Genomic DNA, 24,226 nt, shown 5'->3' with positions numbered 1-24,226 from the left:
GGGAAAAAGATTTTAGAAGAAATTGGGGGGAGTGGAGTAGGAAATTGTGCAATGTACTTATCAGAGACTACATCACATGGTTTGCAAAGCACAGCTTTTGCTTTTATACACATAGTCTTGGCGACTCTCCCGCCAGCAACAATAGTGCTCAGACTCATACTGATGTCACTGTTGAGTTATTTAATTTGACTGAACGAGATTAATGTGTTTATTTAAAACCTCGGTCAAAATGGAAAAGAAAATCTCAGGACAATACTTTCACTTGAACATGTGTGTTTTCGTATCTGATGATTGTAATTTTACATTAACTTATCAGGAGCAGTTGTTTACACATGCCAATGCCCAGGAGACCCCCTCAGATAAGAAATGTGAGCCATTTTCCCTCTCAGCCTGGAGCAGAGACTTTTACACTGCTACTGGTCCAGTGGCCTTTCATTCCAGGCTTTCCTTGCTTCCTGTTGCTGCTTTCAGGGCTGGTCCACAGTGATGCCAGCATTGTTTTATTTTCTCACATGAGGATGGGATATGGTGTGGACAAGCAATGACAGCAGTATGCTGGTGGATCCTCTGCAGGTTCTCACTGGGGCAGCAAGGGCCAGACACCTCCACTGCACAGGATGTCTAGATGGGGCTGGTGCTGGGCTCTGTAGGCTGAGCTGGCAAAGGCTGGAGCCTGCCTGCCTAAGTTTTATCCACATTATGTTTTACAAGCAGCTTGAGGTTTTTTCCTGTGATAAATCATTCTCAATTTACTTCATTCTCACATGTACCCTCTAAGTGTTTGGAATATACTTCAGTTTTGACTAAGAGGCATTAGTAACTATCCAGATAAATGCTTCATGTTAATGGATTTTTACTAATATGGAGCAGGGAAGAAATCTGGAATCTGAAGTTTTTCTTTGTGTGGTGGGACAAGTTTGGGCAGTTCCATGGAATTGATTGGTGAATGGCATGAATGAAGTGGTTTCTGTTGTGCTCTGTCAAGAGCCCCTTTTGACAGTTGAGGACAAATGGACACACACATAGATTGATAATGTAGAAATTGCATAAGCCAGAGCTCAGTGCCATGGTGGGTGCCTGAAGCAAGGTGTGCCTGTTCTGCCATCCAGTTTTGTAGTCCCCCTGTGCATATCTTCATGCTCTGTTGACTGGTGCTTGGAATATGAATCTCTTGGGGTATAGCAGCTGCTGCTGGTGCTTGTGACATGCCAAAGAGTCACTTTTATGCTTTCTCTTCTTGTGGGACCAAGTGCTTCCACTTCCCTAGCGCTTTGGAAGGCTTTTGGGAATTTGAGCTCCTGCCCTCACCATTGCTGCTCTTGTGGAAGAAGCTCATTATGTTTTTGTGTTTTCTCAGGGCACTGGGCATCTTAAAAGGGAATGAAGTGGGGCAGAGGGATGGGCATGGGAACAAAACAGTAGAGCTAGGGAAAAACAGCTCTAGGCAGTCCTTGGTCCTCAGTAAACATCGCACCTTGTCTAAGAGGCTCTGTTGCCCTGGGCCATGTGTGCTTACTCTGCAGCCTGCTCCAGAGCTGTGTGGTGCTGAGGATGTCAGACTCTGCCAAGGAACAGTCTTTGGGGTTGGCCTGCTGTCTCAATGTGTTGTACCTGTGCCTGCCCATGGTGTCCCCAGGTGCCCTTTGAACCCTTACAAGACCTGTACATTTAAGGAAATTGCAGAATAATATGGTTTTGAAGCTCTGATGCTCCCAACACTGGGCAACATCTGTCTCCTCAGTAGCTGCATATAAGCGATGCTGAGGACTCAGTCCAGGCCTTTACTGGCAGGAAGGTCCACAAGGTCGGACTAGGGCAGTCATGGAGCTGCTTCTCTGGAGGCATCCATTTAGAAGCTGCCCCCATCTCCTGTTTTAAGTGCCCTCTGTATAGTTCAGACCTTCGGACTTACTATGCATGGGAGGTCTGTGAAGTATATTTAAAGCAGCTTGACATACAAGGACATCTTTCCTCAGAGTTCCAGTCAGTGGAAATATGTCATTTTCAGCTAAAATTAGACTGGCTCCAGCTACACGAAGGAAAAAAAAAAAGGTAAAATCCCTCAAGAACGAAACTTTCTGTTGGATTTTGTCAGATGCAGCAACTCCTAGCAGGAGTGCTCATCCAGCACAAACTGTGTCCAAAAATCTGTGATTTGGATCCAAAAAGCTGTGAACTGTTGGAGAAAAACAGACAGACTAGGAAAACAAGGTTTTTCTCCTCTATGTGAGAAAATATAAATAAGCTTAGAGAATAGTAACAGATCTTTCAAAGGCCCTAAATGAAATCTGAGAGTAGTTGAATTTGAAATTAATTTTGCACTTAACATTGCACAACTCTTGACCGTACAGTGAGATTGGAGGGACAGAAAGGGAGTTGAAATCAGAACAATATTCTATTTATTGCTTCCATAAAATTTGATGTTGCAGATTTAATTTCATAGAAGATGCTTGAGCTGAACCTACAGCTACCTGAATATAAAAAAGAGGTACATTTCTTTTGTAGTAAATATAATCCCAGTCCAACAACCATTTGCCTGGTACATTAAACTCTAAACAAAAATTGAAGTGACTGGATACTTAATGCTTTCCGTACTCTAACTCTAAAAGGGGTGGGGAGAATAGTAGGGAGGAGAGGCTTGGACCCAAAATAAACAAGAAAAAACAAACAGAAAACCATTGAAAATTAACTATGCATTTTGAATAATTTCTCTTTCAAAATATTTTATTGAAGGAACAATGAAAAGAGTGTGTGAAGCCTAACTGTGTATTATGTTGTTATTCTAGGCTTCATCAGCAGTTTCATGATATTTGGAAAGTTCTGAGACCCACCCTCTTGGACTACTTGTAACCAGTGCCCAAGACTGCAAAAATATAAGTGTGGAAGAACCTTTTCTTGAAGGAAGTGGCTATCACAATACTGTGGAAACTCCGTGCAGGCCTTGCAAGGCAGGAAAGCAGTTTGTGCTTCCGTTGACGCTCGTGTGTAATCTCTGCTTCTTATGCACTCCAGCACCCCAATCAGCTCCTTGTTCTCCTTCACCAGCCCTGCAGTGAAAAGGCTGCTGGGCTGGAAACAAGGAGATGAAGAAGAAAAGTGGGCAGAAAAAGCTGTTGATTCCTTGGTGAAGAAGTTAAAGAAGAAAAAAGGTGCCATGGAAGAACTGGAAAGGGCTCTGAGCTGCCCAGGGCAGCCCAGTAAATGTGTGACGATCCCACGTTCCTTGGATGGGCGGCTGCAGGTGTCTCACCGCAAGGGGCTTCCCCACGTCATATACTGCAGAGTGTGGCGCTGGCCTGATTTACAATCTCACCATGAGTTGAAACCACTGGAATGTTGTGAGTTCCCCTTTGGCTCAAAACAGAAAGAAGTGTGCATTAACCCCTACCATTATCGTCGGGTGGAAACCCCAGGTAATTATGTCGTCTGCAAGTGATTCACATATCTCTATTAGCTCTTGCTATGGCAGGTCTGGTCTTGGTGCATCCTACTGAGTTGTGCTCTGAAATGTGAAGAGGCAGGCCCCATGTGATGGAAGGATCTTGGGTCTTAGCCTGCCCAGTGGCATCGCAGCTCTGGCAGCCAGGAGTAAGGAGGGATTAAGGAGTCGCTTGCCAGGTGGGGTCCACATCCCCCTGAAAGCTCATGGATCTTGTCCAGGGTGCTGAAAACAGCTTCCTTGCTATGGATGTGGGTGCTGAATAGTCCCCATGTGAACTGATGTCCATTTGCATGCAATCTAGGCACCAGCCTAGACTTACCACCCTGGTGAGATTTATGTCTCCTCATCTGAAAACCAACAATCCACTCATTAATCCACAGGACACATGTATCACTAGCTCACTCTTTAAAGATAAGATTTGCAGTAAGATGGCATATTTCGCAATGGATATGAAACCAAGTCAGTTGATTTTTCCTAAAATTCCTGGTGGTCTGTCTTAAGTGGGATTTACATGAGGAGTTTATGTGAAATAAATCCCCCCAAGTTCCCATAAATTTGAAATTTTCCGCTGATGATCCTCTTTAGGCTGGACTTGATCAGCACTAAAAAAACTTAGGACCCCACTGCAGGGTCATTTAATTGGGGTTTATGTCAATGAAACAGCTGTAAAAAAAATTGTAGTGTTCAGTGTTGACTTCTATAGGGATCTTAGAAAGCAGGGCTGACAGAGATCTTGAGCAGTCATCCTGTTTTCCTCTGCCCAGACTCTCAAACCAAAACAAATTACCAGGTGCATTCCTGACAGCTCTTTTTCTAATGAGCTCTAAAAATCCCATGTGATAAAGGCTCCACAACCTCCCCAGGCAAGTAAATCTATTGCTTTGCTATCCTTACAGTTCAAAATGATTTCTAGTGTCTAACCTAGCTCTTCCTTGCTGCCAAAAATCACAGTAATTTAATTTACTAATGGATATGGTGGGTAAGTGTATACTTATTATTCTGTGATTACTCTTTCTCTGGCATGAACTTTACTCTGAGGTGACATTAGGATCAGATAAGTGAACTGTGGGATGTTTCTTTTCACGCAGATGAAATAAGGGCATTTGTTAACATTTGTTAAACAACAGGGGCTGCTTCCTCTTTGGATAGTCCTTCCACTGCAGCAGAGCTGTCACTGTGAAGTTGTATCCGAACTGCTGTAAACATTGTCACAACTAGAATTTTACAGCTACACTGAGTGGTGCTTGTTGTCAACAGTTTTCAGTGGGAAGAGCTGATCTCCTGCCTTGCTAAAATAAACTCTGCAAGAATCTAAGAAAAGATGCTTATAAAATATCCCATTTTGTGTATCTTTCTTTTTGAAGGCTGCAGTCTTTAGTGTCTACTCATTTCTTCCGGTGTAACTCCTATGTAGTTGCGGAGTCTCCTCGGTGCAGTAGGTGACAGCACTGCACAGTTCTGTTTTCAGCTCTGATCTTCTCATCTGTTCAGTGCCAGCTAAAACACACTGATCCTGGGGTAGTCCAGCAGCTGCTAAATGGCTGCCAAAGCTTGTTCTGACCCTGAAACTCAGTAGTTTTCAGCTCTGAGCACATCTCTATCATTTGTCTCTGCAGCACACTGGCTACATCTCTACTAGTAAATGAGAAGGGGACAAGGTGCAGGTCTGGTATTGCTGAATTGGTAGTGTGATCCCAGGAATAGCTTTGACCCATGTGGACTCTCATGGACCAGCAGTAGTCAGGGTGCAGGGGTTAGCCCACAGGAGGGGCTTTAAGCACTTTGGACTTGACCACCTTCTTTCGGAGGTGAAAGAGAGTGCATCTGTGAGTATGCAAGCTGTGCTGTGCCAGTTCTCCACAGGACCCAAGAATTGTTCTCAGGATGTTATATTTACCCTTAAGACTCCTCTTACAGGGACAGCTTAGAATCCAAAGCTCACAGGTGAGACACCTCCCTACTAAAGATGAGATATAGCAAAGAGTACAACCTACTCAGCTGTGCTGGGGCAGCTGCAGGAGAGATAATTTACACCAGTGCAAGTGGTGTAATGCACCTCCAGTTAGACAGCAGTGCTGCATGGAGATGTTGGTGAGGCAAGAGAAGAAATAAGCTTCATGAGAAAGTGGTAGCAGTGAGATCACCACAGAAAAGTCTATGGGACTGGTTGATCTAGGTGCCAGTCTGTTTAAACAACAGTCCACTTTAACTGCAGGAAATCTTCTGCATCTTGGCTGTTGGTGATCTGAGACTTATACAAGATTCTCTGAGTCTCATCCTCTGGAACTAAAAAATCCACCCATGGAATAAGTCAGCACTGCATTTCTTTATAATCCACATGCCAGTATCATATTCATAAAAATGTCCATCCTTTTGGAGATCACTTTCCATCACTGCAGTCTTTCTTGCTGAGTCAAGCACTCTATGAACAGATCCTTTAACTTTTATCCAGAATGAGTGAATCATAGAATCAACCAGGATGGAAGTGAATTGTGTCAAAGATGGGAGTGCCTCACCCTTTCTTTGATTGCCCTGCAGATCCCTAGACTTCTGTTACTAGCAAGCAGCTTTAAGCTCTGGTCTGAGATTCAGGGTTTTCATTGCCTCTGTTGTATCCTCAGGCTTCCCAGACACATTTTAGTCTCTGCTGACCAATACTGCACAGATTATGCATAACTTTTATTGCTGCTACTAGTGTGCCCAGCAGATTTCTTCTCAGGTCTGCTGAGTGGCAGGCACCACTTAGAAAAAAAGCAGCAAATATTTCCTCTATTTGTGCAACATCCCACTGCAGAGAGGGGTTAGGCCACCTAGCCCAAGGGAGATAGGTATGGTGGTTAGGCTCTGCTTCCCCATTGATTATTTACTTCGAAGAGCTGGTCAGAAGTCTGAATAGTTTGCTGTCAGGTGCAGTTTCAGAAAAATATAGAAGCTGCCTAAACATGTGCACTATTACTTTTACATGAGATCATTCACGTGTAGATACTGCAAATTCAAGGGTGCACCATTGCTGTAGACAGCAGGAGCCTAAACGAATTTTTGATTCAGACTGATTGCTTTCCTCAAGCCTCCCAGGTGGAAGACCACCTGATGATCTCACTGTTGGCCATGCATTTGGTGTTCATGAATGGTTGTGGGCACAGAGAATAGGTGTATCTCACCAGAGAGTAGGTTTCCAAAAGTAGTAAGCTTTGCAGAGATGGACTGATGTGTGAGAAATCTCAGTGTGGATGTTGCACCTGGAATTAAACTGGGGCAGATAGTTTGCTTGCTAGCACTTAAGTCACTGGCTCTGGGCACAGCCAGGTTTCCAGCAAGAACTGTTGCAGAAAAAGGGAACAGGGGAAAGCCTTGTGCATGAAAGGCAGTGCCAGGACTTGGGTCATGGTCATATTTGTTGTCAGTTGAACAAAGATCATCAACATTTGGGCATGCATAGAAGGAAGGATCCACCTCTGGCTCTTGGTGGACAACAACAGGTAGAATAAAAGGATCCCATTGAGTGGAGAAAATGCAGGAAAATTATGAGGACAGACAGGTCCCAATACACTCAATCACTCAGTTTTGTGCCTCTGGTCACACTTGCTTCAGCGTGGTTGAGCCCTGAAGAGTGACATGTTACCAAAAGAACAAGGAGAACAAGGCCCCCTGGGGTACTCTTAACCACAAACAAGAAAATCTCTGGATTCCTCACCACCACAGAGGCTTTAGCCCTCCAGGCAGCCACAGAACAGTCAGTGGAAAGATTGAGTGAGGTGGCAAAAACTGTACAGCAGTGCAGAAATTGAGTGGCCTGGTCAGAGCTGGGAAGGAGTTCAAGGCTTGAAAATTCTTCTTGCTGACTCACTCAAGGCGAATCAAAGGCTTTCCTTGGCAAGCGCAGTTCACTCATCCAGATTCTCAGCTTTCATTTAGAGGAGTTGTGTCAGGTTCTCACAGGGCTGAAGAAAGCTGCTTCCTTAGCAGTGGTACCTTCAGCTGTCCTTAGCTCAGCACCTCTCCTGGGTGCAAAGGGATCACCAGTTCCCTGTTTTCTAAGGCTGCTGGTCAGACCTGGCTGAGCAGGAGCAGACCTGGCAAGCATCACACCAGTTTCTTGGAGCAGCAGAGGAAAACTGCAGAAACAGCAACAGCTCACAGCCTGGAGCTGCTCACAAGAGCATGGGATGGGAGGGATCCAGCTCACCAAAACCATGTCTGTAGCGGTGGTAGTGGGCTTATCCCAATATATAGCAGATGAACATAGCAGTAAAAGTCTATTTCTCTCCACTGGCTATGAAGAGATCCACAAGGGACTAGGCATTGCATGTCAGGTGTGAGTAGTTCTAATGCCTGTATGAGTCCTACCCGGAGAGTCTAGGAAATGTATAAAGCTAAAAAAGCAGCAAAGAAGCAGAAATAGCTTTCTCTACCAAAGGTCTTAAGAATGTCGCAGCAGAATCTTCATCCTGCAGATAGGGGCATTATATCAGAGGCAGAAGGGAAGAGAGTAGTCTCCAGAGCACCATCCTTGTCCTGGCCAGAAGGTAATTAGAAATGCATTAGGCCAGAGAAGGGTCTATGTCTAGTCTCTTAACTGGTATCCCAGTGCTTGTGTTTCCAGGCAGGTAAGAAGGAAACTTCTGCAGCAAACTCCCTGCCATCAGTCCAGTACTTTGTATGGTTTTAAGGCTCAGGTCTTCAGTTCATGCGTGACTGGCAAATTCCCAAATGGTATGTGCCAGAGGGTGGGCATATGCATGGTTTTACCCTGCCCCAGCTGCAGCATTGTGCTACATTAAGCAAGAAGCTATATCCTTGCTGTTGGTACCAGGCAGTGTTTCTCTTCCTTCTGCTTAAACTGCCCCAGCTGTCTGAGCAATTGATGTGCATTCCAAGGAGAGTGTTCCTGTGGCCTCTTTTCATGCACATTTTGCATTATCTATATTTTTTATTTGCTTTACAGCAATTATTTCACTCTTTCATCAAACTGAATAAATGAGAGCTTGCTATAATTAAAAGGTGTTAGCTAACCTACCTAAAAAGAATCTGCCTTACCTAGACAGAGCTTTTGGGTTCCAGCAGTATTTGGAAACACATTCAAACCATATGTTCCCGTCAGAGCTTATAATCAAGAGTGCACATTGCTATTTGTTTCCATAAACTAGTGAGGATAGACCAAGAGATGATGTGCTGTTGGGACTTAGGCCAGTGGATCTCTGGACACTAAGTCAATCAATTCAAGCCTGCCGAGTTGTCCCCAGTGTTGGAGCAATTCTTTCTGGTCACAATAACTCAAATTGCTTCCTTATCTTCTCTGGTGGCTTTTAGATCTGCACAATAGCAACTTGGGATTCATTCTCCCTGCCTGTGTTTAAGGCCTTAACTAAGATAATTAGGTACTATGTGGGCTTGTAACTAAGAGAGAAAACTTGGGATACAAGAATTGCCCATTGTAGGTGCTGTTCTCCCCTCAAGGACTACAGGGGACCCAGTTAAAGCCTCAGGTTGAACTCCCATATGCAGAACTATTTAGCAAGCCTTTTTGTGTTCCAGCCTAGGGACTGCATCTTCATAGGTAACTCACTAGTTGGATTTTTTAAAGTGTTTTGACTCCAGTTTTGCTCTTGCTCCTCATGTGTCAGAATCCAAAGTAATTTGGGTCAACTTTGGGTTTCTCGATGGAGCAATGCAGTTAACAGCACTGACAGTATGAGATGTAAGTGAAGAGAGTTTGTGAAGAGGGGTGATATCCTCCACTAGACAAATTTTTACATGGGTTAATTTGGATTTCAGTTTTCTTACCTGCATTTTTCATGTCTTAAATACCAACCACTGACATATGACTCCTTATGCTAGATCTTTTCTAACTATATTGCAAGAGCTAAATTAATATTGCTGCAGTATTTGAATTGCCATTTACATTTCCTTTTAAAGATCTCACTGGCTGGCTGGCAGCATTTTCAAGCACCACAGATCATTTCAGATCTGGTGTCATCTTCAGGTCTGTGCTTCATTTTACCCATCTGCGACACACTGGTAGTAAAATATGCAGTGTATTGCAGAGTACTATCAATTGTTATTAAACTTGGCTGTGAATTTGGCACATCCTGGTGATAATATTTAGCAAATTCCTGACATGGTCAGTCTTTGAAGAAGGAAGGAATAGATAATTTTGAGAGGGAGAAATGTGCCACTTGCATTTCTGCAAGAGGGCTGCGTGCACATGCCATACCTGTGAATTTTATGGTGCCTTGTTCAAGTCAGGATTCCATATTTTGCATATGGAACTGCTGTAACTGTCTTCAAATCTGGAGAAAAAGGTCCAAGAATCAGGTTTTTAGTCTTGTTTTTGAACAGGTTTGTTGCCCTTCAATGGCTTGTATACAGACAGCAATATTTGGGCAGCCTGGAATATGCCTCTTTTAAACATACAAAGAGAGATACTTCCAAGAATGCAGTTTTAACCATGTTTTTCCTGTTGTTTTTATTTTCAGTCCTACCTCCTGTACTCGTTCCAAGACACAGTGAGTTTAACCCTCACCTCAGCCTCCTCGCCAAGTTTCGAAACACTTCTCTGCACAGTGAGCCACTGATGCCACACAATGCCACCTATCCTGATTCTTTCCAGCATCCTCCATGCACCCCTTTTCCATCATCACCCAGCCACATGTTCTCCCAGTCGCCTAACAGCATCAGCTACCCCAACTCACCAGAAAGCTCTTCTGGACCAGGAAGTCCCTATCAGCTCATGGGTAAGAATGAGCTTTCAGACAACCTGACTGGGGCAGCTGAGGTTCTTGCCAGGGCCTGGGGTCAGGCTATAATTCTGGATGCTACTCTCAGGGTATAGCTGCAGATTGAACTATTGGACAGAATGGATTTGGAATGTGATTTCTTGTGACTGTCTCTTAGTATTGTCTCCCAGTCCTTCTGACAGATGCTCAAGGGACTAAAAATTGTAGTCATCTGGCTCTTAGAAGTGCCTGGGTGAGATTTCATGATTACTGTAAGGGAAAAGCTGAGGAGAGGCATGAGTGCCAGGCTACCTTCTGCCTCAAGTCAGCCATCCGAGCTTCCAATACAATCCATGAAAAAGAGCACTTGCAAGACCTAAGTTAGGGACCTAAGATGGTGAGGGTAGGGACCTTTAGAAACTCCATCAAGAGAGACAGGATAGAATGGGGAAATGGGTGTGCAGAAACATTTTTAAATGTATGGTGACCCCGTGGACTGTGTAAACTTCAGGAAATTAAGGTGTTTAACAACCCGGTGAAATGCGTGGGGAAGCCACTTATGACTTTGGAACATGTTTCATGGCTCTGAGATCGGTAGGGTTATGTCACTCAGACTGTTTGTGTTGTGAACTCCTTCCTTAGTACTGCTCTAATTATCTGAGAATTTACCTATGCTTTTGCTGTTAATGCGACACAGCTGAGAGCTAGTTTTGATATCAAAACATTCTCCAGATTGACTTCTGCATTTTAAGTCTAAAATAGTTTCAATTCATCTTTTTCATGAAGATTAATTAAGGTCAAAATCTTGTAGCTTAAGGTTTTAGTGTCTCAACTATGAAGCATTTAAATTCATGTCCTTAATTATATACCTATTTTCATCTTAAGTGCAAGAAAGGTGTTAAGTTTTACAAGGTATTTGTAGTATTTGAACTTCCTTTTAAGCTGGATCTCTCAATACAATGTGATGTTTTTCCTTCCCTCTCCATTCATTGAATGTGCCTTCATTCATTTCTTCTCCAGATCTATATTTCAGATTAAGTCATATTTAGCAACATCGAAACATTTCAGCAAGTAGTAAGACTTGTTTGTCTTCTCCTGTATTTTTTCTTTCACCTCTGTGTAACCAAGCTGGATTCAGTGGAGCTGGTCCTGACAGGTAAATCAGGCCTGTTCCACCTATGTAATGACTCTGACTCGTGCATTTAACTGAACTTGGGACCTTGCAAAGCTACTTAAAAATGGAAGTGGCTCAACCTGAACTTCAGTATATCACAGCACATGGCATGATGATAAGAACAATTTGCCTGTGTAACTATCAGGGATGGAAGGCTATCTAAATCAAACTGGAGTTACATCAAGAACCTTGAGTGGGATTGGTATGACCAAATATAGATGTCAACAATGCAAATTTCTACATCTTATGCAATTGCCTATACACTCTTTGTAATCGGGCACTCCTAGAACCAGATTCATTGCATCTCCTTGTGTCTGTCTAAAGTAGCTGAGATACACTGTGTCTGCAGGTGCCTACTTTTCCTTAGTGGGCATAAGGAGAGGTTATGGTGACTAGCTTAGGTGTAGACATCAAAAGTACCCATATAACTGCATTATATTCCTTTCTGTAACTTGTTTTCTCTTCCACTATTTCTTGATTTTCTTTTACTATTCTAGCTTGTTGAATTTTCTGTAGGAGGGTTATGTCATCTATGTGTTAGAAATAACATATAGCGTATGAAATTCCTAAATCCTGAAAAATGTTTTAATAGAATAACATTCGTGTGCAGTACTTACCTGGAAGATACAATGGTTGTCTTATGAGACAATCCACAGTTATCCTCTCTGGGTGAAGTTGCTCTGTTTTGAGGGCCAACCAACAGATCTCAAACACAAGAGGGAATTTCAGCCTGGAGCCAAGCTAAACCCTGGTCTTCTTAAAGACACCCTTAGTCCTGCAAGCTTGTATATGGTGACATAATTTGCACATAAGCCTCTTGTAAATGCAACAAATCAGGAGCTGGGCAGGTTGGGAGTTGCTACTTTTTCTCCATATATTTTCATCACATCCATTGCTCTTAGATGGGAGACAGAGCAAACCAGGAGAGGGACAGCCTTCCTTTGTAGGACAGCGATAAAAAGAGCAAATCTGGACAGAGTTTTGCTGAGTCTGATTTTAGAGTGTAAATGCTTTCCACAGGCTTTTTTTTATAGCCTGTGAAGAAAGATCTTTCTCCCAGAGGGTCAATTATAGTTAGCTTCTGCTCTTAAATCATCCTCCTCAAGTTTTAAGTTAATGAGAGTAGTCTGGAACTGAGGGATCAAACTGCATTAGTTTCTTAGGGTAACAACTGGTGTTAACAGAGAGCTTGACTGCACATGGGTCTAGGCCTGAGGCACTGTTGTGACTGTCCCTCTCTCTTTCAAATGCTACTTGTCCAACATGACAACTTTTCCTTCTCATCTTTCCTGAACATGCAATGCTCTTAGTCTAGAGACTGAAGGGAGGTCAAGTTTGGATTTGTGCTGTTTCCAGCCATTCTCTAGTTAAACAATGCTGAAGAAGTGAAGTATTCACCAGGAAAAGCCATGAGGCATGTGCTGAAATACTGATTTAGGTGTCTCTTTCTTTTCCTTCCTTCCTTCCTTCCTTCCTTCCTTCCTTCCTTCCCTCCTTCCTTCCCTTCCTTCCTTCCTTTCCTTCCTTCCATATAGTGGAAACTCCACCCCCGCCCTACCATGCAAGAGAACCTCCAGGAATCCACAATGGACGGTCAATGGATGCAATAGCTGAAAGTCAACTAGTGCTGTCTTTGCCCAACGGAGGTAAATCTGCCGATGGAGAAGCTGAAAGTAAATAACCATTTGTACTATTCTTTAAATAAAAACTGTTAAGAAAAAAATCTTTTATTTGGACAGGAAGGTTCAGTGACCTGTAATAATAGGTTTCAGGCAGTTTTGCAGTGAGGCTGTGTGCTAGGCCCATCCATTAGCCAGCAGAATAGGTTGATGTCAGAATTCCATGAATTATATGCAAAGTTACAGAGTTTAGACCTGATTTCCATCCATGGACTATTACAGTTAAAAAGCTGTTAATGAAAGCAAACACTGTTATCTACATTGTAAAGATAGATAAACATATCAAATCAAGGATGGTGAGGCAATGTAACACACAAAAGCATTATCAATATCAGAACTCATTTCTTTATCTCCTTCAGTTCTGGGTTTCAACTACTTTAAGACCTTTCTTACTTCCATCTTTGTATTAATGTTGCATTTCTGGCTGGCTAGAAAAGAAAAGGAAGTGACAAAGTGACAAAGAGTTTGGTCTTCTGTAAAGATCTCTTTGTCTCTTATAAGAATGCTTTAGTGGTAGAGGGCATGGATGGTCAGAGAAGAAGGATCTGGGGTCCTCCTTGCACCCTTCAAAACAACTTGATGACCTCTCCAGCATGGTTTCTGCTACCTTCAGACTAGTACTGGCAGGTACTAGTGGTGGGTACTAGAGCAGCAAGGGGAAATGGCATTCCTCTGCTGGGTTTTCCTTTGGCTTCCTGCTACTGCAAAGGGAAAATCACCATTATTCTTTCAGTCCAGCATATTGTAGTCCTAAAGAAATGTTGTTTATAGAATGAGGACTGAACACTGTGCATGCACATGCACTTTAAAACAATATTGCTAGCCTTCTGAAACAGTGAGGAGCCTGTATGTAGCACAGAACTGGAGCAGAAGGAAGATGAGGGGGATAGTGCTAATTACAGATGGGTACACAGAATGGCCAGATAATAACAAGTTATCAGACACCAGTACTTTTAAATAAATTGTCAACCTACTTTAATCTCTTTATCATAGTTTACCATCCCTGATCACTATCCTAGTGAATTTTAGTTGGGAGTTTATTAGAGGTTATGAACAGAGGTGCTGTGGGGGCAGTTGGGCTCACATGCCTGCGGTGAGCAGGCAGGATAAGGTTTCCTACTAATTCCTGCAGGACAAATGAGGCTCAGAGATTCTGTTACATTTTTGAGTCTTTCTCTGACTTAGAAATCCTGCACATCCAAAAGAAATGACCTTGCTGACATTTCTGCTTACAGTCCCACATGGAAGTGGAAAGTCTGAAAGCATGCAAAAAATTGAGGGGGGAGTGATTTATTACTTCTAAACTACAGAGTTTGGTATTAGGCTGAAGGCTTGGCTCAGTTTTGACTTGCTTTGAGCCCATCTGTCATCCCTAGCTCCTGCTGGTGTGCAGAGCAGATGTATCCCTTACTATTTTCAGTGTAGATTTTGGGCCCCAGTTCAGCAAGGAATGTCAGCATGTGCTTGATTTAATGCAGTGGAGTTATCACTTTTAAGAAGAACTGTGACTCCTCAGAGGTTTAGAGTTAAGTTGATGCACCAGCCTTTCGCATGTTTGGGACTTCAGTCACAAAATTAAGAAGCAACAGAAGCTTCTGTTGAGACAAAGCATGGCATAAGTGGCTGTTTAGTTGAACCAATGGGGGGGGGGCTGAGAGTGGGAGAGAGGAAAGAAAATAGAGGATTTTTTAGAAAAATATTACTGAGTCCTGAACAGCTGATTAACTTTATTTCCTACAGACTTTCGGCCTGTTTGTTATGAGGAACCCCAACACTGGTGCTCAGTTGCGTACTATGAACTCAACAACCGCGTAGGGGAAACTTTCCAGGCTTCCTCTCGAAGTATCCTTATAGATGGATTTACAGATCCCTCAAATAATAAAAACAGGTTCTGCCTGGGTCTACTCTCAAATGTAAACCGCAACTCTACTATAGAAAACACCAGAAGACACATAGGAAAAGGTAAGAGGAAATCCCTTCTCCTCATGAATATTCACAGGTCAAAAGACCCAACCCTTGCTGATTTGATAGATGTGCTTGTTTGAAATCAAAGCTCTGAGATTACTTCTGAAATAGAAGAAAAGCAGCTGATTTTTTTTCTGACTGGATAGCAATCGACAGAGTAACTCCTTACAAAAGCTATTTACTTGGCCAGCAAAGAGAAAAATGTTGTTTATAGTTGTGTGTTCTAATTTAGCAGTATGTATTTTCGTTTTATTTATTAGAGCTTCTGGCAACTGGGAATATTGCCATTGAAATGCCACTAAAAGGATAATTGCTGGTGCCTCAAGGCTCGTTCTCCTCCCACCAAATAACAAAGAGAGATGGATGAAGCACTTAGTAGCTGAGTTACTTAGCTGAAGAGCTCTACCAAAGTTGCCTTTGTAGCTTTCTCCCCCTACCAGTCTGATTCCCCGCTTTGCCAACTTTTCGCCAGTAAAGCTAAGGCATGGATTCTACCACCAGTGTTTCTCTTCATGCTCCTCTGCTGGTGTACATATACCCTCAGCATGCAAGATCATTTGCTGCTGGTGACAAGTACAAGGAGACCCACACGTGGACATGCATGGCCACACATACTCCATCCAGCTCACTAGGGTTGTGTAGGGCATCATATTCGCCCAGAACTTACTGTTGTATGTGGTGGTGAGTCAGAAGCCCTGTGCCAGCCACTTCTCCATGCAGATGAAGCTTTGCCTGTTCTGGTATATCCAGTCTAGACTCATTACCTTGCCAACCCAGCCTCTCACCAGTAGCTGCTTGGGAACGTATTTCCCACTGGGCTAATTAACTCTAATTGTTCCACTCCTATTATCTTGTCAACCTCACCTCATTTCCCAGGCCTAGAGCAGTATTTTAATTGGCTCTTGATAGTCTAGTGTTGAATGACTGAATACGAGGAAGCTCTGAGACAAATGTGATAGTTTTTGCAAACAGCAGTGAACCTGAAGGCTGGTGCAGGAGATGTTGTGCTTAGCTCTTGCACTTTTATCCTGAAGGGAAAGAACTTGTGTTGCAGATGCATTGTGTGAAGCCTGTGTGATACTACAAGTGTCCGTCATAGTGGTTCGTTGTGAGGGGTGCAAATGTGTTGTTCATCTAATTCTAACTTAGAAAATAAAACAAAGCTGTCAGAGGGATGTAGATCAAAGCTGAGTCTGTCCCTGAAAGAATGACAAAAGATCCCAGCTGTCATTTGAGGATGTTACATCCTGTGACTTTCTGCCCCAGAAGAGGAAGAGACAGAACAGTAATAAAATGACGTGAATGCTAATGGTCTTCATCCATTCAAATCTGAAGGTCTGTCTTCATTGCTTAAAAGTCCTTTAAAGTCCTACACTAGGAATCTGCCTAAGGGAAGGGAGCAGGTTGCCCAGAGAGGAGCTTAGTATATCAGAGATCCTTAATTTTACTGCTCTTCCCTGTTTATGCAAATCTTAAAAAAAACACATACAAGTGGAGTACAAGTGGCACCAGTACAGGCCTGCAGAAGAGCAGAGAGCAGCTCCAAGAGCATGTAGTTCAAAGGCATGGTGGACAGATGAAAGCTACTGAAATGGATTGTCACATGTTAACAGGGCAGAAAAAAAGCTTGAGTAAACAAGATTAGCTCAGTAGGATAAGGATATGTGATTGAATTGTCATCTAGTGTATCAGCGTGAAACGGTTTCCTGGAAATACCACATCAAAGCTAAAAACAGTCCAGAACACAATGCAACATCTACTAGCAATTGGACCTGTTTCAGCAGTCAGACTTCAAGGACAAAATGGGGACTTTTGATCGGTGTCAAAAAGATGTGGATGCTTGGAGACTGCTGAATTTCCAATTTCTGCAGGGAGCAATGAAATCCCACTAAAACAGAAGGACCCTTGATTTGGTTTTCTACAAATATGTATTTAGCTGCTTGGTTTCCTTGAGGTTTCATTTCTTTGGTGAATCAATGCTAGAAGAATAGAAATGCATGCTGATATTTCATTACTGCTGTATTTATTGCTTTTAAAATGTCCACAAGGAAAAAGCAATTTGTAGCATCTGCTTTCAGAAGTGACATCCGTGGTTTTGTTGTTATAGCACACGGTTTGGGCGATGCTTTTGAAAGCATTCTTTTTCTTTTTCTTTTTTTTCAGAAAATGGGTTACTCAATATGCTTTGAAGACTCAGCCTTTAACAATTTCACCTTAGCATCACAAAGTGTGGTCACCCTAAATCAGTAGCCACACCTAAAAATTTGAAATGTGGTGAACATTTATGTCCTTATTCTTCACTCCCTACCCTCTGTTCTCACTCTGTCTGATTATCTCAGAAAGTTCGATGGACTCCATCAAGCTACTTCATGTTTTCAGTGCTTCCCGTTTACCCATTTCCACGGGAAAGAAAGGAGACTTAGGAGAAGTAATAGCAGTGGCAGCGTGCAGCACCCCACGGCGTCTGGTGCAGTGAGAGTAGAGCTGATGACTGGTGTGATGGAGCTGTCCCCTCACCAGTGTTCCCAGTGCAGTACCAGCGTGTGCTCTGAGCCGCACCCCTGCCACTCACATCTCATTGGAGATCTCGTGCGTGCATTGAAGTCAAGTGATGGCTTGAAGACAGGCTTTAAGGTTCCCATCTGAGTCACCCTGGAAGACTATGAGAGAGCATATTTTTCCCAGATTCCTTTCTCACTCAACCTGCTTTTCCCTGAGCCTTTCCCACTCCTGTATGTAGGCTGTTTTTGTCTTGAGGATGTGCTGCTGCCCCTTGTTGTTATGACCACAGAATGATGAACAGACTGGGAATATACAACCCGTCTTTTTTTTGTATGAAAGACAAGACTAAAACTAATTACAACTGGATTATTAAAGCACAGTTATCACTAGCTTTGCAGGCAGCCCACTGAGACTCTGTGAACCTGTACATTTGTATGTAAGCATTTGAATGCCATACCTGGGAATAGAGAGGAAGATTTTATTTTTATTTAGTAGTGGTTTTTATGAGAACAAAGGACTGAGTTCTTCTACCTCTCTTGACCATGGGAGGGGTTCATTTCCCCTAATCTAGCCATGGGAAGGGTGGCTGTCTGGGCATTTTCACAGAATGATTTAGCCCCTTTCAGGGTGTGGCTTCAAGCTCACATTTAAGCAGTCTGGGTCCCCGTTGCCACGCTTGCACCGATGAAGATCTCACTAGATCTCATGGAAAATAAATCTTCTTTTGTTTTGTTTTGTTTCTTTTAAGTTTATTAACTGGTTCAGTTCCTTGGTCTGGATGGCTGCCCAATCCTCAGCCCTTGCTGCCAGCATGAAAGCAGGTGTGGAAAGAAACAGCAGGGGCAGGGAATGGGAGAGCCTTTTCAGCACCTGCACAGACTTCCAACAGTTTAAGCTGGCTGTGAGCCTGCACTCTGTAGCGGATGGAGTAAATCATCTGGTCACAGTGCCTCTCATCATCTATCAGCTAGAGAAGACATCTACACAATTAGCTTACACAAGATCCCTAACTTCAAGGCTGATGAATTAGGCTAAGATAAATTGTCCCACCAATTTAGGTATATTTTCATGCAAGCAGATATCCTGGGGGGATAAGAGTCTTTGAATAGATAGTAGTGCTTCCATCCTCATTTCCCCAAGGCACGGTAAAAATTTAAGAATTAATGTTGGTAAGTCGCTTGAGCACTGAAAAATTCAGAAGGAAATCAGTCATTTTCTTGCTAAAGGTTTTTTGGAACATGATCTGATGAGTAAGTCATATCATGTAAATGCAAATACATGGTTGTGATGTGGTGGATAAAGCAAAATACAGGAAAGCTATTTTAAGTACACACCATGCTGTGCTTTAATTGCATGATGTAGGATCCTGTAGTAAAATAATAGCGTGCAGTGAAGTGGGTCTTGGTTAGTGTGCATGTGCTCAACAGTGAAAATACACTTAGATGTGTAATGCAATGCTGATTTGTCAGTTCTTTGATAATTTTGATTCATGCTTTGTATGTGGCTGACACATGTTTGATATTTATGTATGTGTATGTGTGTCTTGTCACAAAGTACTATGGTGTTGGGTAAAAGATGCAAACCAACCTTCACTGAGAAACAAAGGAAAACATCACCTGCCAAGATTTTTTTTCTCCTAGATCAGTACCTCAAAATAGTGTTTATGACAATTTCCTCTTAATGTTGGTGGTACATTGTACATACACACATTTTACTGTCTTTTAAAATATAATGTATAGGCACTGGGTACCTGAATGATCCTGGGCTTGTATGCCCACACCCATAAAGTAAAGAATTATTGGGGTAAAGTGTGTTGTGAACAACACAGAAATAATACACATTATTTTTTTCTTTTACAAGGTGTTCATCTTTACTATGTTGGTGGGGAAGTTTATGCTGAATGTGTCAGTGACAGCAGTATTTTTGTGCAAAGCCGCAACTGTAACTACCAGCATGGTTTCCACCCAGCCACTGTCTGCAAGATCCCCAGTGGCTGCAGCCTCAAGATCTTCAACAACCAGCTCTTCGCCCAGCTGCTTGCCCAGTCAGTCAATCATGGTTTCGAAGTGGTGTATGAGCTGACCAAGATGTGTACTATTCGAATGAGCTTTGTTAAAGTAAGTATTCTTTGTTTTCTCTTGTGTTTCTGTATAGGCAAATCCCATCCCTTGCTAGCTTTGATGCAAAACTAGATCCCATCAAATCCTTTCCAAGTGAGGATTTAGACACCCAATGTGCAAGTAGCAATTCAGACTGCCTGTTTTCCAGTATTACCATAAACTTCTAGGTACTTAAAATCAGTAGCTTTTGTGGTCAACCTGAAAATTTCTTAGATTTGAAAATTTGGGTATTCCATAGACTTTCTGTGGAAAATAGGCAGAGAATGCATCATGGTGTTCCCCCATTGACTGCACAAAAAGTTCAACTCAGAAGGGCTTAGCAACATGTAAATGTTGTAGCACATATCTTAGGCAGTTGTGATCTCTCCCATTGGTATTGGTTTGCAATAGAGTTTGGTAGAGCCATAGATCTGACAAGATTGTCCTTGTGTCTCTAGGCTAATTTACAATCTCACCAGCACTGTAGCCTGGTATATATGGTCTCAGTCAAGAAACACTGGGTCTTCCTTCATTCTCCACTGAAGCTTGCCTGATCCCTGGCAAAAGGCTGTCTTAATTTCTGATGACATCCACTCTGGCTAGCCACATGACCAGGAGGGCTTCTTGCAAGCAGAATAGAAAACCCAAAAGAACATCTGAGCATCCCCTGTTATTTGGAAGAGACAGGAGACCACCAAAGCCATTACTGTTTCCATGTCTTTCATATCTGAAATTTGCAGTCTGACTGTTCTGTGTGAAATCTATCAGTCTTTCTGGGAGTTTCTCAAATCTTCTGAATGGCCTTCCCACCAGAATGAGATCTTTTGACTCCTTTTAGCACTTAGAATTTACTTAGGTGCCTATCATAGCATATGAATCCCAAAGAATGGTGAGTATTTCAAGACTGTGTGCAGATGTGCTGGACTGACTTGCTATAGTGCTGCTGGGGAGAACTGGCAGCAACGTTCAGCCTGCAAATGAGGACTTGCACCATTAGAAGCCAGTTGGTCCTGCTAGATACCATAAGAAATGGCTTGAGTATGTCTCTTTGTCTTGCAGATTTGTTTCTATACAAATGACTGAGCCAAGATGATTGAATTCACATCTAAGATACTAAAAAACTGCTTGAGGCTCAAGCCTAGTAACCTTATATTCTGAAGAGCAGATGAGTTGAGTCCCATACATCTTTCCAGCCTGACTTTTTCCAGCTGCCCTTGGGGATCCATCTCCTTAGGTCTCTGAGAGCATTAAGAGTGCCCTGTAACTTCTCTCAAGTGTCTAAGCCAAAATCTCCAAGCCCATGCCCATGCTGTTGCTTTGTTCTTGAGAAGGAACTGACATCTTGTTCACATGCAAGCATTAGGGGAAAAAAAGAAAGCAAGAAACCCAACAAACAGCATTTTCTTTAATGAAAGACAAGAATGGGCATGTTGTTTGTAAAGGCAGTGTAGCCAGTTACACAATATTTTCTTTATCTCAGCAACACGTGGGCAGTCTCTTTGATGTGTTATCTGCCTCCATGCCCAGTGTGGCAGCAGAAATAGTACTGTTGATGCACTAAATAATGCTGCTGCCATATTATCACCTTGCTTTGTTGGAACAATAGCAGCTACTATAGTGCCTCAGGCACCAGAAGACCAGTGCAGGGAATTATTTTGAACCCTTTCCCATGACCTTTGCAAAATTGCTATGCAAATCTCATCTATGTTCTTTTTTTTCTGGCCTGCAAATACACTTTCTTGTACTCAGTCTTCTCAAAATATTTTTCTCCCAAAGTGTGAGCCTTGATGAGTTCAGCCTGGGGTCAGGAGTGGCCCTGGGTGTTGGGTATGCAGTGCACAGAGGGGCATGTTGTCTGTCAGACCCACACACCGAGAGTCCCCAGGTGCAGGGTGGTGCTGTGGCTTTTCCCCTGATTTGTGTCCAGATACTGCTGGTCATCTACAACACACAGGGCAAGCAGAGCCAAAGGGCTGGAGACCCTGCCTCCTACCCCACCAATGCTTGAGTTACCAGCTAGGAGGCAGGGATGGGTAGGGACCAAGACATGAGAAACTTGTCAGGACATGGAGGCAGGACATGGGACAGAGGGAAGTGAAGGTCTTGTCCCCTCTGATGTCCTTTGTGTGCCCACAGAGCACCTAGGAGGAGCTTAAATGTGGACGTATCATCAGTGAGAGCAGTTTCCATCCACTGAGCACTGCTGATAACCAAAGCAAGATGACTTGACCCCTCTTCCCCCCAGCTGAAGCACAAAGGGAAGAGACAGAGTGTTTCTCCAAGCTGAGGTCTGAACCCAGCACAACCCTTCCCACATTTCCCCAGGTCTTGGGGCTAAGGGGAAGATCAGCAGACTTGACCGTGTTCCACTGTATGAGGTAGCTCAGCACTCTGGGACATGGCTGAAGCCTGGGCTGGAGAGCACTATTGCCCACAGGAGGTGGGAAAGGCTGACATGAGCAGCAGGGCCCCTCAGCTGTTCTCCTCTGTGCTGGAGGGTGCATTTCTGGACTCTCTGTGGAGTCCCAGTATGCTCTTCACAATGTCTGAGCAAAATGCCACTGCATCTTTGCAAGCTGTGCTCTTTTTATTCCCTCGTTAAGAATGCTCCAGCACTAGGTTCATTTTGGCCCTGGGGATGAAGGAGGCTACCTGTGACCCAGGAGTGATGCACAGGGGGCATGGAGTCCTTGCCCTCCTGGTATTTCCTTTGGTGAGGCTCCAGCCAGAGACAGCGTGGCTGGAGTGTTTGGGCATTGCCAGCAGAGGGAGATGGCCAGCTGCCTGCCAGGCTCCCCCAAATCTGGCAGGTTTTGCGTGCAACCTGCAATTCCTGTTCCTCTGGACTTTCCATCCTGCCCGTCAGCAGAGGTGCATCAGCTCCTCTGACACTTGCCCTACTGGCGATGTATCTTCACTGCAGCTGAGTACTTGCAGCTTCACCATCTCAGAAGTCTGACTGTGCTGACATTTTGTGCACATATTTCCAGAACATCCATCTAAGGTCTTGCAAACACAGGCCCTTTCTAGCCTGATAAATGCCCAGCAGGTCAGAAAAATGCTGCCTGTTTAGAACTACTCTTTGGGCTTGGTGGGTCCATATCTTGTTCTTCTGCTTTCTTCCTCCTTTTCTTCATTATGTATCAATGGATTTTATCCAGGCCACTTACTATGGCATCTAGTTTTGGTGTTGAACCTGGTTTTACAGCTGATCCTCTAAAGAAGTGGCCTCTACAGCCTCAGTTGTCTTGAGTTGTTGAGCACTACAATTTACGTACTTTTGGCAGACATCAATCTTAACATACCTCCACGTCCTTTTTTAATGATGAGAATACCAACCTGCCTGACTGGCATAACGATAGGTAAGGTTCAGTGTCCGATCAGCATCCCACAAATCAAGATTTTCAGCCTGTAGTGGGACCATGTTTTGCACATTGCCCTATGGAAATCAGAGTTCAGTTCTGGTAGTGAGCTGTGAGACTTTGGGCTTGGATGCCTTGTTGCTGTGAAATCAGGCTGCCTACTTGAGGCATAGGGACTTCAGGTTCTCTTTTCTCCCTGCCAGCATCACATCTTGTGTCGGATGCTCCATATCTCTTATTTCCCTGAAAGAGCTGGAGAAATTACTGCAGGACTTCCCACAGCAGACAGCTGAGTACTCCTGTGGGAAAAGAGGACATGTTCCAGGATAGAAAACCTATGGAAAATATCTATACATAGGCTAAGTATGGTGCATACAAACTAGTGAAATTTTCCAGAGGTGCGGATAAATACCTAGAACTTCTAGGGTCTCAGATTTCTAGGATGCATCTCTATCAATGAATGAAGCAGCACCCAGGGTCATTCCCAGTTCCCATTAAAGTGTTATGACAGGACCTGGTCTTCCTTTCGCCTGTGCCAGACAGCAATTTGCCAGACTTTCCTGGGCACATCTCTGGGGTGCAAACAGCAGGGACCATTCCCCATGGGCTGTTTGCAGGCAGCCAAGCTTGGAAACAGGTCTTTCCATGCCAGTTGTTCTCAGCACCTGGAAGTGTGACTGAGCATTTTTCATTTTATAGTATAGAGTCCCTGGTAACTGTGTTAACAATGATCTTAAAAACGAGCAAAGTTTCTAGAGAAAATTATCCCTAGGGCGAAGCATCAAATCTTGGGAACCTGAGTGGTGGACTACCTGTAGTTGTGTTAGACTGTCTACACTGGAGTTGTAATTTAATGTTTTGTTTTTTTAAAAATAAAACCTCTCACTTTTTGGTGCTTTGATGCTTTTATAGGGCTGGGGAGCAGAGTATCATCGCCAAGATGTTACAAGCACACCCTGCTGGATTGAGATCCACCTGCATGGACCATTGCAATGGCTGGATAAGGTGCTGACACAGATGGGCTCACCTCACAACCCCATCTCCTCAGTCTCTTAAGAATCATCTCTAGAATTGATGGATGCTATTGCAGGCAGTGGCTTAGAGAATTCCCAGTGAACAGAAGCTTCTATATGTAGATGTATGTAGATGTAAATATATCTATACATAGTCTACTCTCCTTTTTTTTTCATGCTACATTTTGTGGTTTCTAGTTACTCTGATGCCAGTACAATAAGTTTAGAAATTCAGGTATAGCGTATGTGTTCTCTAGTACAAAATAAGCCAAAT

At 43.3% G+C, this 24,226-nt stretch overlaps 1 protein-coding gene across 3 annotated transcripts; it reads left to right on the top strand.

Moving 5' to 3' along the window:
• Positions 1-2,792: 2,792 nt before the first annotated feature.
• On the top strand, positions 2,793-24,007 carry SMAD9 (SMAD family member 9). 3 transcript variants are annotated; one of them, XM_009075985.1, is made up of 6 exons: positions 2,793-3,413; positions 9,919-10,176; positions 12,868-13,005; positions 14,752-14,973; positions 19,339-19,595; positions 23,852-24,007. In XM_009075985.1, exons 1-6 carry the CDS (start codon positions 3,002-3,004, stop codon positions 23,993-23,995), a joined length of 1,431 nt encoding a protein of 476 aa, XP_009074233.1. In that variant the 5' UTR covers positions 2,793-3,001; the 3' UTR covers positions 23,996-24,007. The 3 variants fall into 3 exon arrangements, with proteins under 3 accessions (XP_009074233.1, XP_009074234.1, XP_009074235.1); XM_009075986.1 differs by having other exon boundaries at positions 12,868-12,978; positions 23,852-24,006; XM_009075987.1 differs by lacking the exon at positions 12,868-13,005 and having other exon boundaries at positions 23,852-24,006.
• The last annotated feature ends 219 nt before the right edge of the window (positions 24,008-24,226 follow it).

Source organism: Acanthisitta chloris, unplaced genomic scaffold, assembly GCF_000695815.1.
Source record: "Acanthisitta chloris isolate BGI_N310 unplaced genomic scaffold, ASM69581v1 scaffold38025, whole genome shotgun sequence".
In the NCBI taxonomy this organism is placed as follows: Eukaryota; Metazoa; Chordata; class Aves; order Passeriformes; family Acanthisittidae; genus Acanthisitta; species Acanthisitta chloris.
The sequence above is the reverse complement of the archived record's forward strand: the minus strand, read 5'-3'. Positions and strand labels throughout refer to the sequence as shown.

Excerpts from the sequence above, each read along its gene's own strand:
- SMAD9 (XM_009075985.1), top strand. The coding sequence starts at position 3,002 with ATGCACTCCAGCACCCCAATCAGCTCCTTGTTCTCCTTCACCAGCCCT. Across the intron at positions 3,414-9,918 it reads TCGTCGGGTGGAAACCCCAG|TCCTACCTCCTGTACTCGTT; the intron begins GTAATTATGTCG and ends TTTTATTTTCAG. Across the intron at positions 10,177-12,867 it reads AAGTCCCTATCAGCTCATGG|TGGAAACTCCACCCCCGCCC; the intron begins GTAAGAATGAGC and ends CCTTCCATATAG.